Source organism: Phalacrocorax aristotelis, chromosome 12 (genome assembly GCF_949628215.1).
Source record: "Phalacrocorax aristotelis chromosome 12, bGulAri2.1, whole genome shotgun sequence".
NCBI classification, from domain to species: Eukaryota; Metazoa; Chordata; class Aves; order Suliformes; family Phalacrocoracidae; genus Phalacrocorax; species Phalacrocorax aristotelis.
Window position 1 is genome coordinate 7933940 of NC_134287.1, and position 18781 is coordinate 7952720.

Below are 18781 nucleotides of genomic sequence, written 5' to 3' on the forward strand. Positions count from 1 at the left end.
CTGTGGCTGTTCTGGCACCTCTCCTGTATCCCACGGGCTTTTGGGATGCTGTGGCTGCCTTGGGCTGGGGTGTGTTGGCTGGTCCCTGCGGTAATACAAGGGGAGCTGGGACTCTCTTCCAGCATGAGGGGAGCTCTGAGTTTGCAGAATTTGGCCTTGTGTCACACAGCTCATGGGATCTGATCATTGAAAGAAACTGTCCCAGCTTGTTTGTGTTGTGGGTTTGAGCCAGGAGCGGGGCTTCTGGATGCAGTAGATAAGGATGAGGGTCCTAAACCCCTGACCTGTCCCCAGAAGGTGGCAGGAGGGGACTGGACACCACTGGCAGCCCGAATTTGAGCTTTTGGCTGTGGGCAGGTGGTAGGTTCGGTTGGGGCGTTGCATTCACAACCTGAGCTGCATTCACAGCCCTGAGCTGTGCCTCTTCATCCACTGAGCTGCCTGCTCTGCCTTGGCTAGCCTGGGCTGTCCCCTTCCTCCTGCAGGGTCGATGTCCCTTGCATCCCTTCCCTGGCCCAGGGCTTTGTGGGTGTATTATTGTAGGGTTGCAAACTGCTGGTGTGCTGTCGCACCTTTGTGTATGTCCCAAACCTGGCTCAGCCCTGCAGCGACCGCTGCAGCATCCCCTGGTTCCTGTCCCCCCCGTCCCACGGCACAGTCTGCCATGGTGTGGGGCCTGCCACCTTTGCAGGGGCATAGCCAGCATAACAGAGAGGAAGGGTGTGGTTTGGAGGGGATGGCCCTTCTCTTGGGAAGCAGAGGGTGAGGTTACCCACCCTGGAGGGGCCTCTGCCCCTTCCCTTGGGACTTGTGTAGAGGCATTGGTAGGGACTGGGCAGTCTGACTGATTCCTGGCTGGATCAAGCCTGCACCCCCTTTCCCATCCCTGATGGTACAGCAGCTATATTTTCCATCAGGTCTCTTTTTCTTCGCTTCCTCCCCCATTAATAAAAGATGAAGCTTATGAGATAATACAGCCTGGCTGGATGCAGAGCTGAGAGATCCTGCTGGTGTGGGGTGTGGATGTGATGTGGCGAGGGAATTGAAGATGGGAAAATGGGACTTGGTGAAGGGATGTGATCGCCAGTCTACACAGAGCATCTTGGGCTGGCTCTGGGAGCAGGGAAATCCCATCACTGCCACACACCAGACTCTCCTCTGGCTCTGACATAATATGCAAGCTAACAACTTGCTGCCAGGCTGAGCTTTGGAGTGAGCAGCTCTCAGCCAGGGCAGTCTGGGAGTCTGACTCTTCTTCCTCCCATCCTTGCACTGATCCTTGTCTCCTCCCCTGCGTGGAGCCAGTGGGAGCGGGTGGTTGGTGCCTGGGGATGCAGGATGCTCGCAGCACCAGAGGGCTGATGCTCAGCGATGCAGGATGCTGGCGGTGCTGGAGCACTGTTGCCACAGAGATGCAGGACCCTCGCAGCGCTGGATGGTTGGTGTCTGGGGAAGCAGGACACTCACCGCACCAGCTGGCTGGAGCAGATGGTTGATGCCAAGGGATGCAGGATGCGCACAGCACTTGATAGTGGGAGCAGAGGGCTGATGCCTGAGGATGTAGGATGCTCTCGGTGGTGGCTCCCCTCCGGAGGGAGCATCCTTCCCTGCTCTTGGAGAGAGGCGGCCCTGGGATGCAGCAGTGCCTCATTGGTCAGCGGGACCTGTGGAGTCTGCGGGTTGCCATACCAACCTGCCTCTGGTTCCCGGCCAGCTGGCGCGTGAAGTGCCAGGTCGGGCTGGTGGAGCCAGGGGCAACCCGGGGCTCTGCCAGCCAGGGAGGCAGCCATCCGCCTCTCCCGGAGAGCTGGCTGGCACCGCTGGGCTCCCCTGGACCCAAGCCTTCCCCTGCTGCAACTCCCTGCCTCTCCCTGCAAGTTTGCTGCACGGAGAGGGCCGGTGGGCTGGCACGGCACAGGGGGGTTCGCCCGGGCACCCTGCTGCCTCGCCGAGCTTGCAGTCAGCTTTTGTGTGCCTAAGCCCTGGGAGGGGCACCGCTGCAACCCCCAGCCCCTCTGGACCACAGCCAGCCTACACAGGAGCATCCCAGCACAAAACTTCCCGGCTGGCTTCTTGCCACCTGGGAGCAGGGCCTGGCGGCTGCCGCGCTGCCAGGCGCTGCCTGTGCCCTCTCCGTCAGGCTGGACCTGCTGCTGATGCCCACAGGCTCATTCTGGGCAAGGAAGGCTCTGTCCTCCCCTGGGCATCGCCTGCTCAGAGGAGCTGGGGGGCTGTTTGCTGGCCGGGAGGGGGTGCGACTGGGTCCCTCCCCAGCGCTGTGAGCTGGAGCCATGAGCCACTGCCAGCAGCGCTGCAAGAGGCAGCTGGGCCGGGTGATCCGCTTCTTCTACCAGTTTGTCACCGGGACCCTCTCCCAAGGTAGGTGCTGCCCTGGGGAGCATGGGGGCTCTGTTCTGTGGGAGGGGTTCTCTGTCTGGTGGGCTTTGTGTGATTATTTGGGAAGGGGGAGAAATGCTGTTTAGGTGCTGAGCAGTGCTGAGTGATTCAGCCCCCGGCGTCAGGGTTGCAATGGGCTCCCTGTGGGGCAAAGCTGAAGAGATGCTCATGGGAGGCAACAAGCACCCCTGAAGGTCCCCTGTGGACCTGGGGTGACAAGAATGTTTTATTTGGGGAGGGAATTGCTTCAGAGTGGAGTGTGAGAAAACTGCTGTGCAAATAAATCGCAGCTGGTCCGACCTTTCCATGCTGTGCCAGGCATCTGCCTCCTCTGGGGCTGGGACTGCACCTTCCATCCATCCAACTGGAGAAGCCCTGGGTGTGCCTGTGGGCTGGGGCAGGAACATGCCCTGGTGCCTGCATCTACCCGTGCTCGTATCTTGGGATGCTGCCTGGTCCCGGGGACAGAGCTGCATGCTGTGTGCTCCTGGTTTGCTGTCACAGCTGTGGCGGGACCTGCGCCCCCCTGCCAGCCTTTGCACAGCCCAGCCAGCTAGCCAGGACCCCCTCTCCCGGGTGTGAGGTCAGAGATACCTCCTGACTGCAATGGGCATGTCTTGGGGAGGTCGTTGTGTGCCAGTGTGCACTGGGACCCTGGGTGCCCAGCTCCTGCCCCTCTCCCCATGCTCGGGTCAAGTTGTCCTCCCCTTGGCCTGGCCCCTCAGGGACTCCCAGCTGCCACCCTTGGCCATAATGGTGCTGGAGAGGGATGTGCCATGCTGGGAGCATGGAGAAGGCCTCATTGGGCCAACGTGGCAGTGTCATACCCTGGAGCAGGACTGGGACTTGCACCGCCTTTGCCAGGGCTCAGCCTGCACAGAAGAACCCTCCCAGGCTCTTTCCCCTCCTTGTGCGGGGGAGCCCCTGGGTCTCCCCAGCCTGCGGGGACAGCAGGGATACTCTGGGGATGCTCTTGGTGTAGCGCTGGGTGCTGGTACATGGGAACAGTATCTGCCTTGTGAGCTGTGCCCAGCTGCTGTGCCACCTTCCTGCCCACAGGGACCTGAGCCCTGCGATGGAGGGTTGCCTCACCCTGGGAAACCCTCCCCATGGGCTTTTCCCATCACTTCACAGCCCTGTGGGCCCTTCAGAGCTCTGCACCAGCCCACAACATGGCAATAGGGGAAGAGGTGCCAGGGTAAGCATGGGCCTGACCGAGAAGCGTGCCAGGCTCCAGAGGCTGGGTGTGCCCACAGGCAGCGCTGAGTCCACCCCTGCTTGTTGGCTCCATCGGGCACCAGGCAACTAGCCCAGAGCAGAGGGGGCAGAGGCTGAGTCAGCTGAGTCTGGCCCAGGTGTGAGGAGCAGAGCTGCAGGTGAGGGAGTGGCGTGGGAAGGAGACCTCATGGTGCTCCCATCCCTACCACCTGCAAGGATGTACTGCAGGTCTTTGTCCCGGTGTCCTGGGGCTTTGCAGCTGGGGACTATGGGGCTGGGCCTGTGTCCCCCTGGGACTGCGTCTCTGGGCTGGCCATATGGGGTGCTGCATGGCCCTAAGGGCTCAGCCCCATGCTGTCCCTGCAGCCCTGCTGGGGTGTGCAGGGTGGCCATGATGCACGGGGCTGGGATGGGCGCAGCCGCAAGGCAATAAGGTGCTGGCTGCTGCTGCTCACCCTCTTCTTGGTATCTTCCCAAGCTGTGGGAGAAGCCAAAGTGGGGTGAAATCCAGAGTCAGACAGGTTGGTGCCCCTGTAGGCTCAGGTCTGGAGTGGATGTGGGGCTTGCACAGCCTTCTCCCCTCTTGCAGCATCCCCTCTTCCACAGCTGCTGCTCTAGTCCACGTGGCACATTGGTCACTGGGATGCTGCCCCCCCCCTCCAGCCCTATCCTCCCCCACCAGTCCCTTTTGGGGGGCAATGAGCCCCTCTGTCCTCCCTGCAGAGGTGAAGGAGGTCCCACAGAGCTCACCGCAAAGGGCACTGGATGCTGAGCCAGGCAGACCCTGGGGTGGGGTGGCCTCCCGTCTGGGTGCCTTGGGGAGCTAGCCAAGGACGGGTCGCCGATGGGGGGAAAGAGAAATGACTCAATCAATTAACTGGATTAAAACTGTGACTTCACCTCCCAAAAATAGCATTTCGCCAATATTTTAATGTGCTTATTAATAATCTGCTCGCGCTCTGATTAGCAGCGAGGTAATAAGGGATCAGCTGTAACCTAAATTTAACTCTCCCTAATGGATGATGGCCCCGAGAACCAAAAAAAGGAGAGGCTCCTATCCATCAGTCTGGCCCCCCTGGGCCAGGTGATCTGGGCAGCTGCTGCCCAGCTGTGCCCTGGTCCCATCACCTCTGTTGTGGCCCAGCTGGTCCCATGGCACATTTTGGGAAGGTAGCACCCCAGCACCCTATGGCACTGGGCTAGGAGCACCCTATGGGTAGTCAGAGGTGGGTCCCAAGCAGGGCAGAGCCTGGCTGTGGTCAGGGTGCGCAGTCCCCTCCCGAAGAGACAGGTCCCTTGGCAAAGGGTGACTGTCCCGCTCCCTCCCCATCTGCTCCTGTCCCGCAGCAGGGCACAGTGCCCTGTGCCCCGTGCCCAGCTGCTAGCGGAGCTGGGGGGATGGGGACAGGGATCAGCTACCTGGCTACCCAATGGCTCTGGGTGGAGCCCCATGCATGCCCCTGGCACACCGTGTGCACAGAGGTGCTTTCTGAGCAAGAAGCCCTGCTCCTGGGCATGTCTATTTACATACAGTGGGTGGCTGGCAGGGTGGTTAATTTTGGCTGGGTGGCAGAGCTGTACTGCTGGCAGCGCCGGAGAGCTGGGGTGGGGTGGCTGGGTGGGGGGTGTTCTATGGCTGGTATTGTCACAGCCTAAAGTGGGACAGGAGACACAGACTGGTTGCCAGCCTGGGCTGCCCATCCTGCCACAGCTGTGCCTGGGGCAGCATTACAGAGCCTGCCGCCCTCCCCAGTGCGGAGCCATGGGCGTGTGCCAGGGCCGCTTTGCCACCCTGTCCTGTGTTCCCTGTGGATGCTCAGAGCAGCTGGTCTTGGGGGAGAAAGGAGGGAAGCGGGGATGGACCCAAACACCTGGGTTCTGCACCCGTAAAGGGGCACAGCTAGGATAACACCGTGCTCCTCACCCCATGCCTTGATGGTCATGTCCCCTGGCTGTAGCTGCAGGGGTGGGGGTGGGATGTCTTGTGTTCAAAGAGGTGTCGGGGTGAAACTTAAGTCCAGCATCTTCCCCAGCCACGTGTCCCATGGGGTGACTGATGGGGCCAAGTGTGGTCTGGGGACCAGGGGTGTCTCAGGCATGGGTGCAGCTAATCCCATGGGGTTTGGGGGTCTGCCAGTGAGTGTGCCCAAATTCACAGTGGCACTGCCTGAGTGCCCCTGGCGTTGCAGTGCAGGAACCAGGCTGGTTGGCTCTGGCTCCAGGCTGAGAAAAGGAGAGGATGATCTCGTGCATCCTCAGGGAGGTGCTGTGCTGGTGTGCAGGGGAGGAGATGCCAGCACCTCTCTGCCAGAACCAGCTGCCTAGGCCAGCAAGGCTGCAGAGATGCCTTCCTTCAAGGCCCAGTGTCTGGAGCAAGGATGGGCACAGGCATCCCAGTAGAGATCCTGGCATTTGGCAGTCCTGGGCTGCAGCATCATTCCCTGGAGAGTGCAGTTTCCAGGACTCCCAGCTCCTCACACGGGCTGGCAGCAAGGGGCTGAGCCCTGAGGGTCCTGGGGTCACCAGTGAGCTCAGAGCAGCCATCATCCTGCAGCAATGCCTTGCTGGCCTCATGGCAGGGAGACTCAGCCACATGTGTAGCGAGCCCCATCTGTGCTTTGCCCCCTGCTTCCTTCTCCTGGCTGATGGTGCCACTCTCCCCCTGGGCCAGGAGGGTTATTTTTAACTGTTTGCCATGTGCTGCCTGAGCACAATTAAGGTAATTGGTTTGGGAGCCTGGCTCTCACACGCTGCTCCCAATTACCTGCCTGCCTGCCCATGCGGCCCCCCGCCTCCCTGCCCATGGTGGCCGGCTCCTCCGGCGGGGGGACTGCCGGGACAGGGGTGCCCCAGATAGTGCAGCGGGGCTGGACGGGGGGCGTAAGCGGGCACAAGGGATGGAGCCATGGAGAGGACATCTTTGCACAATGACAGCCTGCTCTATGCCTCCCTGATTGCCATCCTCCTCCTCATCTCCTATTGGTTCACCACCCGCTGCTTCAAAATCATCAGCGGCATCGAAGGTATGGGGCTGGGGACATGGGGGGACATGGTGATGCTGGCCTGTCCTGTCCCCTTCCACAAGCTGGGTGGTGGGACAAGTCAGGCTCTTGGTGTGGGAGAGGGGGATTGGGGACCCTCCTTTCTGCCTGTCTGGGGCACCTCGATCTCCTCCTCAGTCACTCTATTTGTTCCTCCTGGTCCTGGTCCTGGTCCTGCTCCGCTGTGTGCAAGAGCAGCCAGTGGCAGACCACAGCCAAGCTGCAGTGGTGCCCAGAGCTGCTCCGGGGGCATCCAGCTCTGCTGTGCTGCTGATGTCTGGGTGCTACTGCCCTTCACTGTGGGACAGGGATGCAGATAGGCTCCCCGGTGTCTCCTGCTCTATGGGGTGTGCCCGGTGCTGATGCTGGGGCCTCAACCTGCATTTTGGGGCTCTTGGTCCCTCTGGGCATGACCTACATCTTTGTTCCTCGGCTGGTATGTTGGGGAGCTCTGGGATGTGGTGGGGGTCCCAGTTTCCCCAGCGAAGGGTCTCTCCCAGGCCCGCTGCAGTAGGATGTGTATGCTGGGCACTTTGCAGGGTGAGACCCACAAGCAGGGCAGGAGGGGTGGCACCAGTGCTGGGGATGTCTGGGGACATCCAGGGCCTCTCCTGCCCAGGGCATATGTTTCTCCATCCATCCGTGTGACCTCTCCCTGCACAGCTCAGCCAGGGCCTCGTGGCTCTTCCCACAGCATGGCCAAATGCTGGCTGGCTGAAGGGGTGAGGAGCCACCCCTGGAAACCATGCCTCTTGGTGGGGTGGGGGGAAAAGCCCTGTCCCACTTCTGGCGGGGTGCATATGTTTTGGATGGCCCTTTGAATATCCCTTGCAGGTGGCTGTGGGTCTGGCTCCATGGGTAAAGCCCTACATGCGAGCCCATGTGTCTGCTCCATCCTCAGGGCAGCTCCAGATGGAGGAGCATCCCTGGGGACCTGGGTGAGCCAAGGGGTTGGTCCCCTGAGACCCCCAGCCCATCTGGAGCTGCCCTTGGTGGGAAGGGATGTGCTCTGGGCAAGCAACCCCAGTGAGTTTGGGGGAGCTGGGCTCTGGTGCAGTGTGTGGCACTGGGATGTGGGACCAGCACTGGGTGCCTATGCCGGTCCTGGTGGGATCCTGAGTTGTTCTGGCAGTGAACAGTGGAGGGCTTTTATTAGCATGGAAATGAGTAATCCTGACGTGGCAGCTGGTGGGTGATCTATCAGTGCTCTGCTGGGGAGGCTGGCTGGCACAGGATGGGCATGAGGGCAGGTGGGGAAGCTGTCGCTCCATGGCTGTTGTGCCGCTGTGCCGTTCGGCCCCAGCATCCCACAACGCTGATGGAGATGCATGAGGAGCTGATGATGGTCCCCTCAGGTGGGCTGAGAAGGTTTGCTTTGCAGAGGAACCGCCCCAAACCCTCTTTGGTGGGACAAGCCCTGGCTCAGTCTGGAAGGCCTCCTATATGGCTGTTTCTGGCCCAAATCATGCTGTACAAATAGCCCCATGGCGTGTGGACAGGCATTGGCCCTGGGAGCAGCTGGAGACTCGGAGAGAGGATGGGTTGCAACCAGGGCTTAGCAAGAAAAATGGCATTAAAAATGAAGTTGGTGTCAGTGGGAAACTTCCTTCAAGAGTGCAACAGGTCTGTGCCATCCCGTCCCCAAAGGGACTGGCTCAGGGTGGGGGCGAGGCCAGGAGCCAGCCTGGTGAAATCCAGGCTCAGTGCCTGGAAACTCGCTGCTTTCCAAGAAAAGGAAATGCCAGGTCTGAAAACTTCCAGCCTGAGGTATGTTTCCCTGGGGAAGATTTTCATCTCCCTCCCCAAGCTGCCTCTGATGCATCGCTGGCATCTTCTGCTGGCATCAGAGCCTTGGGAGCATGCCCCAAGCAGGCAGGAGATGCCAAGCCTGGTGGCACGGAGCTGCTAGATAGCCTGGCCATGCCATGACCTGGGACTGAGCAACCAGCCCTCTCCATCCCCTACCAGGGGTCAAATCTGCAGCCTCCTGGGCTGGGAATGGGGGCCTGGGTGGGGGTTATGGCCCTGGCGGGGTTGGTGTGGGGCAGCCCTGCTGGCAGCTCTTCCCAGCATCAGCCAGCACCTCTGCTATCCAGTTCCCCCTGTGGGTGTCCCAGGGTGACGTTTCCTCCCCTGGTGACATATTTTTCTCCCTGCAACATAGCCAACAGGGAGGAAAAGGGGCTTTCTGCCCTGGTCCTGTCAGCAGGGCCCTTTGTGGGGGTAGGAGGACCCTAGAGCTGGGCAGGCTGTCTGCCCCATAGCCTGGGCATGGCCACCCCACCTGTGCCTGGGGCAGCTGGCCCTGCTCCTTGAAGGGACAAGGTGGGGGGGGGGGCAGAGGTGGCATGGGGGCAGCCCTACTCCCTGCCTGCCACAGTGGTGCTGGAGTTGGGTCTGGTCTTCATTCATGCCATATTGTCTACTTGGGGATGGGCAGTGCCAGCAGCATCCCTGGGGAAAGCCATGCACCCCAATGGGCACTGAGCCCTGGTGATGGGGCCGGGACCAGCAGGCATCTGGCTCCCTGGTGGTCCCTGTGGCCTGTGATTGAGCAGCCAGGCAAGGGCTGGGATGCTGTTAAAAAAAAGCATAGGAGCTAAATATAGCCCTGGTGGCTGTGTGGGGATGTGTGCTTGAGGCACACGGACGCCTGGGTTCGCCCTCTGCCTCCAGCTGCTGTGTGACCTTGGCTGGATCCCTTGGTCCCGCTGGATCCCCAGCCCCTGCATCCCCTCCTCTCCTGCCAGTTGCTGTGCTGCCTGTGGGTCTGGCAGCATCTCTGGCACCCAGCATCACAGCTCCTGCTCCCAGCCCGTCCCCCCAGCCCTGCTCCCTGTCTGCCCTTGGCTCTCCCAGCAAGACAGCCAGACCCATCCACCTGCTCAGAAATGGGGCAGCTGGACCTGTTGCTGCAGACCCTCCCCAGGAGAGGGTTGTGGGGACCTTGGGATGCTCAGCCATGGTGGTCCCCATGGGGCAGGCACTCATGTGGGGTGCAGAGGACAAGTCTGAGTCATCCCCATCCTGGATGTTTAGCCAGTGCCCAGCGTCCTGTCCCTCCCCATGTACACCCCCGGGAACCGAGTGCCTTTTAATATCTGTGGCCTGTTTCCTTAGCAACTGCATTAAGCAAATCGATGGAAGTGGTGTCATTGGAATGGGAGGGCATGCCTCCTTCCCCCCCTGGCCCCCCCATCCCTGCCACCTCCCCACGCTTCCCTCTGCTTGGCCTCTCTCCACTCTTACTCACAGGCACGGCCCTGCTCTTCCTGGGCTGTCGGCTCCTTGAGCCATCTGCCACAGCCCCACACTGACCCCTTGCTCACCCACAGCTGATGGCGGGCACCCCCGAGTAGAGGGGTGACAGCCAATCCCCCCTCAGGGACAGCGGCAGGGGACCCTGGGGATGCGTGGTCCAGCAGCTGTGACGCCGGGGTGAGGGGATTCCAGGACGGCGGTGGGGAGGGGAGGGCAGTGTGTGGCCATGAGACACCCCCACCATGAACCTGGAAGGCCTCGAGATGATCGCGGTGCTGGTGGTCTTGGTCCTCTTCATCAAGGTGCTGGAGCAATTTGGCCTCTTCGAGCCTGTGTCCTTGGAAGGTAACGGGCGTGGGCAGTGCTGGCTCCTCAGGGGACATGGATGTCTGGGTCCAGAGCTGCCCCCAAGGATGCTCTGAGGATGTTGCATCCATGAGAGAGTCCCCCATGGGACATGGTGTCCATCTGCTGGTTGTAAGGGTGAGCAGGGGGGTCCTGGTGTGGGGAGCAGCGTGTCCTGCCTGCTCCGTGAAAGGTCCTGGTGGCTGGGGACATGGGGAGGGGACAGGGCTGGCAGGGCGGCTGTTGCATGGTGGTGACTTTGGTGTGTCCTGGGGAGCTGTTGGCTGGGGCTGTGTGTGAGTGTGCAGGTGGGCACCAGGGTGTTTTCCAGCACCTCTACAGGAGCACAATGTCCCCAGGGTCCATGATCACCTCACCCTGAACATGAGCTGTCAGACTAAGCACCAGCCTGCAGAGCAGCCAGGTCTGGGCAGGACGGGTCCCTGCTGCATTCCCCGGTCCTGGCTCTTCCCAGAGCCCCACCATGGCTTTTGGGCTGGGTGGGGGGACACAGAGGGTACTGCCTGGATGGGGACAGGCTGTGCTAGAGGCTGAGCGGTGTAAACATGGGACACACTCATCAGTGCCCAGATCCACTCGGGGGACTCTGCGCATGGTGGGAGGGAGGTCAGGGCCACTTGGCCGGGTGCTCCCTGGACTTCCAGGGGGGGTGGTTGTGCAAAAGGTCCCCCCAGCCCTGCCTATGCCTGCAGACACCCATCTGAAGGGTGCTGCAGCCTGCCGATCCCTGGGACATAAGGGCACGCACAGAGTGACGAGGTGACAGGCAGTTTGCCTGGTCCACTGGTGCCCTGGTGTGCTCTGCTCCAGTTCCGCAGCTCTGGCTTTCACACAGGCTGGGTGCAGCCATGAACACCGGCTCCCCTCCACAATCAGTGCCGGGGCACCCCTGGGCTGGACCTGCAGGTTGGCCAAGCCTGGGGGGTGGGGAAGGTGGGGGCAGATGTGGGGGATGTCTCCCTCTGGGCCTGTGAACCTGCCTGCAGGGCAGGAAAGCAGATTTCGTTGCTGCTTAACTGCTTGCTTTGTCCCTGTGCTCCAGCAGCAGCACTCATAGATGGATCGTGCCAGGAGGGAAACTGAGGCAGGGGCTGAGCTGTCTCCCAGGCGTCCTGCCTGTGATCCTCAGGGGGGCCACACTGACTGTGCTCAGATTGGACCCCACTCCCTAGTTCTGCTGGTGATGTGGGGGGTTGCCACCCTCAGACCCTGATTTTCCTCCCTCCCTGTGCTTTTTCTTCCCCCTGCAGCTGCCCATAGTTTTGGACCAAAGCTGGTGGCATTGTTTGTGGCTACTCTGCAGCACAGTGGCTCTGAGCATGGTGGTGAGGGGGAGGCAGAGAGACCCCTTGCCCTGGCATCAACCCTGCTGGGCGGTGCAGGACAAGACAGGGACCGGACATTGGCCTGTGTGGCTGCTCCTTGTCTCTGGCCATGCTGAGCCCCGCTCCTCTGTCCCCTGTGGCATGCTTCTTGTTCCCCTGCAGGTGACTTTGCTCTGGCCTGGGCCAGGGCAGGAGGTTGGAGATGGGGCGTCCTGTGTCCAGCCTTGTCCCTGTCAGCTAGAACCCCTCCAGAGGGGATTGGGATGGATAGTGACATGCCTGTCTTGCACAAAGGACAGACGGCAGTCCTCTCTCGTCCCCGGGAAGATATAGTGTCACTGTGCAGCGTGGGGAGGCACAGCCTGCCCTATCCCCCTCTACCAACATCCCCGTGCTGGGGAACTGTAAGTCCATTGGGCCTGTCTGGAGATGTGCCCCAGGAGTGGGACCCAGGTGCCCCAGATTTACAGCAATAGTTCTCATCACCGAAAGGTGCCCAGAGGAGAGGGAAATGTGTTGCTCAAGGGGCAGAGATCAGCTGAGGTTGAGCTGAGTACTGGGCACCATATGGGAATTTCTGTGGGCAAGTGGCTGCATGGTGGGATGGGGATGGGGGTGAGATGCTGCTGTGAGGGTCACCCCACCTTGGCTCAGGAGGCAGCAGGTAAGACTTTTCTCTCTGGGGAAGGTCCCAGGCAGTGTCTGGGGCTGGGAAATGCTGAGTCCCCTCTGGGGGTTGTTTACCAGCCATGCCTGGGCTGGTGGTGACAGCCCAGGGACTGCAAAGAGCCTGAAACCATACACTAATGGCTCAGGTCTGCCAACAGACATGGGCCCTGCCACCCCCTCCGGACCAATCGATACCACCTGCCGTGCTTCGTGTGCCCCAAGCCTGTGCTCTCCCTGCCCCACCCCTGCTGGTCCCCTGCCTGCAACTGTCTCTCTGCCCAGGCTGTGCTGGTGGTGTCCTGGGGATGATGGTATGTGCTGGGAAGTGCCGTGCCACCACAGTGATGGGCTGGGGATGGAGCACCTCCAGAGGAAACCAGAAAAATGCCCCAGCCCTGGGGAAGGGCTCAGTGGGAGCATCTTGCAGTGAGACCCTGTCTGCCCCCTGAGGGAGGACTGTGGAGCGGAGAGGGACAATATAGGGGAACTCCAGGCTTGGTGGGTTCTGAGACTCAGCTGGATGAGGCCACAAGCAACCCATCCTCCATTTGGAGCTGGCCCTCCTCTGAGCAGGGGCTTGGATGGGAATGCTGGTTGTCTGTACCCCCTTGGTGTGTCCTCTTGGCACTGTCCCCACTCAGATCCCGTGCAGCCTTGGTGGCATGGCCAGAGCCGGCGCCTGGTAGCAGAGGCAGAGATCTCCCATGGGTGCTCTATGCTCCAGGGGCGATTGACGCCAGAGCTGGTGTTGTTTACCTGCTGGTTAATTGTGGATGGGCCATGTCACCCCACTGCTGCCCTGTGCCACCATGCCTGTCCCCAGCCCCAAACATCTTCTGGCAGAGCTGCACACATGCTGCTGAGCTGCCCGGGGGGGTCCCAGCCCCCTGCCAAGAGCCCACTTTGGCCAAGTGCTCAGGCGAAAAGAAACACTATCGATTTTGGCTCCTGAAGTGCAGCATCAATAATTCAGTGTGGAGCAATTGGTCCCAGCTGGGGGGAGGGGTGGGCAGGAGGTAAAAGGCGGGAGAGCTGCCAGTGTATCCCGGCCTCAGATGAATATTAGATGAAGCTGCAGATTGCTATTGGCAGGATAACTGGTGCCTGCCTGGGGCTGACAGGGCTGTCTCTGCCTCAGCTGGGCCAGGGTCTGTGCGTGGGGCAGGCAGGATTGGGGTGTCTTGGAAAGCCCCTGACATGGGGTGTGCTGGCCTCTGCCTTTCCCAGGGGGCTGCTGCTGTTGCTCCAGAGATGAAGATGGGGAGGGGAGAAGAGAGTCTGGGGAGAAAAGGGAGGGAGCAGCAGCCAGTTTGGGTGCCATCAGCACCCCAAAGGATGCCAGGCAGAGGGGTGGTGGAAGCAAACAGCATGGCCACCTCCTGGTGTCTGGCTCAGGGCGAGGGTCCCTCTGGAGAGGGGAGAAAATTAGCATCCCCGCGGTACTGGTGAGAGCGAAGCCCTGTGCCAAGCTCTGCTTTCCAGGAACCCCTTTGGCAGGAGCATGGTGTCTTGGCTGCAGGAGGGACCGGCCTTTTGGGGCGCAGTGCCAGGGGGTCCCCAGGCTCAGGGCACTATCCAGCCTGGCAGGTTTGACAGACCCGAGAGGCCAAGGTGAGCTGGCTGTGGGTGGGGTAGGTCTTGGAGCATCAAAATTCAGCCTGGGACAGCTGCAGGTGCTCCAGCTTGGAGTTTGGGGTTCCCTGGGCTGGAGTACACCAGAGATTTCCCCATGCACGGTGGTTTTAACCCTTGCCTTTCATTTTCCAAGGGCTGGCAGGTTTTTTCAGCTGGCTGTAGGGCTGGGCAGGGTCTGGTGGCTGAATCGGGAGACAGCTGCTCACTCATAGTGAGGCTTGCAAAGTGGGAGGGGAAGGGGCAGAGGCGTATGGTAGCCATAGCCAGGCTCTGAGTCTGGATCCCGCATAGCCCTACGCTCTGAGGAATGCTGTCGCTGGTCTGCATCCTGCCAGCTTGGAGAACTTGGAGAAGAAGGTCTCCTGGGGACCTTATGCTCCTCTGCGTGGAGTATCTTCCACATGCTCTGCACCCAGGGACATCAGCCCTGGTCATTGCCATGGACACGGAATAGTCTGCGCCGTCTTGCCTTGCTTGGAGAGGGTGAAGCTGGGGGAGAAGGGGACGTAGTTGTGGGTCCCCTTGGCTGTGACGCCCACGGCTGGGGTCCAGGCAGGGCAGCTGTCCCAGAACTCAGCTCCCCAAGGACTGCGGCACCCATGGCACCCTGCTGATTCTGCCTCCACATGGTGTCATGTCCTGCTCAGACCAGCCAGACGTAATTAGCGTGTTGAATTCCTTCTCCCTCCGGCCTTGTGTTAATCACTTTTCACATTGCTTCCCTCCCAACTCCCTCTAGCCTGGCTTGCTCTTTCTGTTGCTGATGTGCCTGGAGGGGGGAGCAAGGGGACCCTGCTGGACATGGAGCAGGGACTCCACTCTGCTGCATCCTGCCCCAGAGATAGACTCTGAGCCAGCAGGCAGAGGGGCAGGGAGGTCGCTCAGCCACGGGGAGGTGAGAAATGGCAGGCTGGAGATAAAGCAGTAAAGCTAGAGAGCAAGGGAACCTGTTGGGACAGCCCTTCTTTGCAGCCCTGCTTCACTGGTGGAGGATGAAACCTTGGAGTCCAATGGGAGAAGCTGGCTTGGAGCTGGCCTGAGGCTCTCTAGCACAGGGTTGTACTGGGCTGCAGGGTGCTAAGAGCTCAACAGGATTAGACCCCAGGACTGGGCACAGGTGGGAATAGAGGTGCCCTGGCCAGGGCTCTGTGGGGTTGTGGTCCCCAGAGTGCAGGGAGCAGGAGGTCCCATGTACCATCCATGCTTGGCTGCAGCATCCCCTCCCTGGCATGCAGGGAAAGGTCTCATTCCCCATAGATGCCTGCCCTAGAGCTTGTTATTCTTCTGGGGCAGTGGATGGCCAGATCAAAAACAGCTTTTAGGTGAGAGATGCATAGAAAATCAGCTGAGAGCCTTCCTAATAACCACTGCTGCCAGACTGGGGTCTCTGCCCTGCTGTCCATGAGGCAGGGCTTTGGGTGGGCTGCAGGGAGCCCCCACCCTGCCTAGCTGCCCTGCTGTGCTGACCTCCCTCCAGGCAGCAGCCCAGAGTGGGGTGGGGCACGTTTCCCTCTATGAGCAAGCAAGGTACATAGGGCTGGCAGCCCCCAGATGTGGCTCTTCCATGTGCCATGGACCTTGCACACAGCTGTGACTTACTGGTGCGGAGAGATGCGGATGTTCCCTCAGGAGGTGAAGAGGGAAGGGGTAAGGGTGGCAGGTATCTGTGGATGTGATCGGCGGACGAGGCTGAGCTCTGAGGCAGGGAGCTTCTCACACCGTGCTGTGGATGCATGCAGGTTGAGGGCACTGCTTGGGGGCAGATTTGGTGGTCTGGGATGGGGCAGAGGGGCTGTCCTGGACAGCGCTTGTTCCTGGGCTGGATGACAGCAGTGTCCTGGGGGACAGTGAGTGACTGAGCTCCAGGGTCGGTACCACCACACACTGCTGTTGGGGTGGGAGTCAGGGGCCGCTGAGCCTCCTCCACACACCCATTGGTTCCAGCTCTGCACCTCTCAGCAGCTTTCCAGGGCTGTGGGGTGCTGGTGCCAGGCTGTGTAGGTCCAGGGTGACAACAGCGGGGTGTTCTGGGGAACCTGGGGTGAGAGCTAGCCCCTAAGTCCCTTGGGCACATGCATGGGCTTTCCCCTCCCCTGTAGCCTGGGTGCCCCGAGGGACCCCGGAGGGTGCCAGGGCGGGAAGAGGGAGGGCCAAGGCAGGTCTCTCCTCCCCTGCCCTCCCCTCTCCTCCCTTGCTGGGTCTGTTGCTGCCAGACCAGCTGCCTGCTGGGGCTGCACGTCTGGGGGATGTCGGTTGCTGGGGCGTCCTGGGACCCGCAGGGGCTGCAAACGGTGGGCATCATCCTGCTGCTCTGCTCCAGCCTCAAGCTACTCCATGCCCTGGGCATCATCGACCTGCCCAGGGGAGGTGGGATGGGGACGGGGATGGGGATGTGTTGCAATGGGATGGGGAGGTTGTGCTGGAGGTGCTCCTTACCTTCTGGCTGCAGGGTGCTTGGGGGAGGTTTGGAAGGATTAGTGTGTTTTGGGGCATTTGGGGGGTCATAAGGGTGTGGGAAGGCGTCTAGAGTGTCTGGTGGCATTAGGGTGTAGGGCGCTGTGGAAGTGAGGGTGTGTGGGGGCTGGGGTGTGGGGCTGTTTGGGAATGTTGGGGTACTTGGGGGGCACTGGGATGCAGGGATATCAGGGATGTTGGGGGGGCATCTGGGGACATTATGTGGGGTGTTGGGGTGCAGGATCCTAGAGAGCTGGGGTGTCTGGGAGCATTAGTGTGTGGTGAATATCTAGGTCTGGAGGCATTGGGGTGCTGGGGGACTGGGACTATCAGGGGTGTTGGAGTCTGGGGGCTTTGGGATGCAGAGGGCTGAGCTTTATCAGATAATGGGGAAAAGGGTTGCAGGTGACTGGGGCCGGGGAGAGGGGTGGGAGCTGGGGACAGGGATGGATGGATGGATGGATGGATGGATGGATGGATGGATGGATGGATGGATGGATGGATGGATGTGGGGTGCAGAACCATACAGGTGAAAGTCTTCCCCACTGCCGCAGGAATTGGTGGCAATGGGGGCAGCATGGATAAGAGAGGCTGGACCCCTCAGCCCCTTCATCCTCCCTGTGAGAGTGTGCCAGGGTTGGGGAGGGAAGTGGCTGACGTGGGTGCTGAGCTCGCTGGATTGGCAGGTGGGTGCTGAGGACAAGGCTGGATGTGGCCAGCAAAAAGGATCCAGAACATGTCAGAACAAGGGATGTAGGACCTGTTGGTCGTGCCTGGCAAGGGCGGGAGTGCAGAGCGCTGCACGGTGCTGCTGTCTTGTCTGCTTTGGCTGCCTTTCTTGGCTGTGTCACAGACAGTCACAGCTCAGGCAAGGGCTGCCAACAGAGTTTGCGTGAGTGCAATTTGGGGTTTGTTTGCCCCCATCCCCTCCACCTCCTGGCTGGTGCTGGGGTGATATGAGATGAAAGGGCTGCAGATCACATCCCCTTGGGCAGCCAGCAGCCAAATCTTGGGATGGGAGCTGGGATTGTACAGGTAGGAGTGATCAGAGGAGCAATTAGTGGATGAGCAGAGGGAGGGGAGGAGGGCACTGTGCCCGGGAGGTGCTTTCAACCCCCTTGTGATGGAGGATGTCCCTGAGCTGCCTGAGATCTGGCTGGACTGTGGCTGAGGCATGTCCAGGCTTTGTCCCTGTGTCTTACTGGGGAGGGTATGGATGGCATCTGGGTAATAGGTATGCAGAGCACCAGCTTCCTTACGGGGCATGCTGCCTGCAGCCAAGAGGAGCTGCTGCTCTGCTGGGGCATTTCTTGGGTAGCTCCTCTGGCACCTTGGATGCGCCAGTTCCTGCTGCCAGAGATGTCCCTGCTATGGAAGTGGTGATGGGGACAGAGCAGTGTGTGTCCCTGTGAGTGGGTTTTGTGGCAGGACAATGCACATGGCTGTCCCAGTCCTGCAGCATTTGGGGAGCCCCTGAGCTCCATTAACCCTTGGCATCCATATCCCATCCCATTCTCTTCTCACAACATTTTTCTGTGGTGTGGCCTGAGATATTATTATTCTGCCAACACCTCTGGGCACAGCCAGGCTGTCTGGGAACACTGTCACAGGCTGGGTATGGGAGTGGGGACAGAATCACTGTAAGCCCCACTCCGCTCTGCAGCTTTTTCTGGCTCATGCCCCCATCTGCCTTTGGGGCCTGCTTGGCACGAGGGTTGTGCAGCTGCTCTCCCCTCTCTGGCATTGGGGAACATCCTGGCCCTGATTCTCTGCTGTTCCATGAACTACAGGTCTTGCGTGGCAGCTTTGCTGCTCCCAGCTCCTTCAGCCCTGCCAGCTCTGGGTGTCTAGGCTGAGGCTGCCCCCTGTGCCCCCCCCAGGACAGGGACTCTCTGTCTGTCCCCGCCCTGGGAGATGCCAGCTCTGATCTCACTCCCCTAATGGATGACCGTCTGGCCCCAGCAGCTGCTGCAGGCACCTTGGCCCTGGTTACACTCGGCTCTGTCACTGCTGACTGATGAGGGCCATTTGCAGAGCTGCTGCTGGCAGGACCCATCCTGACCTGCCGCCCCCTCCCAGGGTGGCTGGGGGATCTTCCTGTCCCTTCCTCCTGCTGGCCTTCAGAGCAGACTGTGGTCCCCCTGAGCAGGAGGCGGCACTGCCCAAGGCTGGGTGCTGTGGCAGGGGAGCAGACTGAGGGGCCGATGGACCCTTCTCAGAGCTGAGCCCTGCACAGGGATGATCATGAGCTGCAGGTTGTAGGGACAGCTGGGCTCTGCATCACTGCCCAGATGGACCCAGAGCCATGGCCTGGCAGGGGGGGCCTGGGGACGTGCCTCTGGCCTTTCAGGAAAAGGTGATGCTCTGGAACGGGATGGGGGCTCTTCTACTCAAAACAGCATGTTCTGGGAACTG

At 60.7% G+C, this 18781-nt stretch overlaps 1 protein-coding gene across 4 annotated transcripts in view; it reads left to right on the forward strand.

Moving 5' to 3' along the window:
• KCNIP2 (potassium voltage-gated channel interacting protein 2) overlaps window positions 1-18781 on the forward strand; it is a 47044-nt gene that overhangs the window by 18946 nt on the left and 9317 nt on the right. Inside the window, exon 1 of one of the 4 annotated variants that reach the window (XM_075107707.1) lies at window positions 10104-10262. The exons of 2 other annotated variants lie outside the window; for them this stretch is intronic. In XM_075107707.1, coding sequence (XP_074963808.1) covers window positions 10160-10262 — 103 coding nt within the window. In that variant the 5' untranslated portion in view covers window positions 10104-10159. Of the gene's footprint in view, window positions 1-10103; window positions 10263-16113; window positions 16280-18781 lie in introns of those variants that run through there. One more of the 4 variants, XM_075107708.1, reaches the window with a different exon arrangement.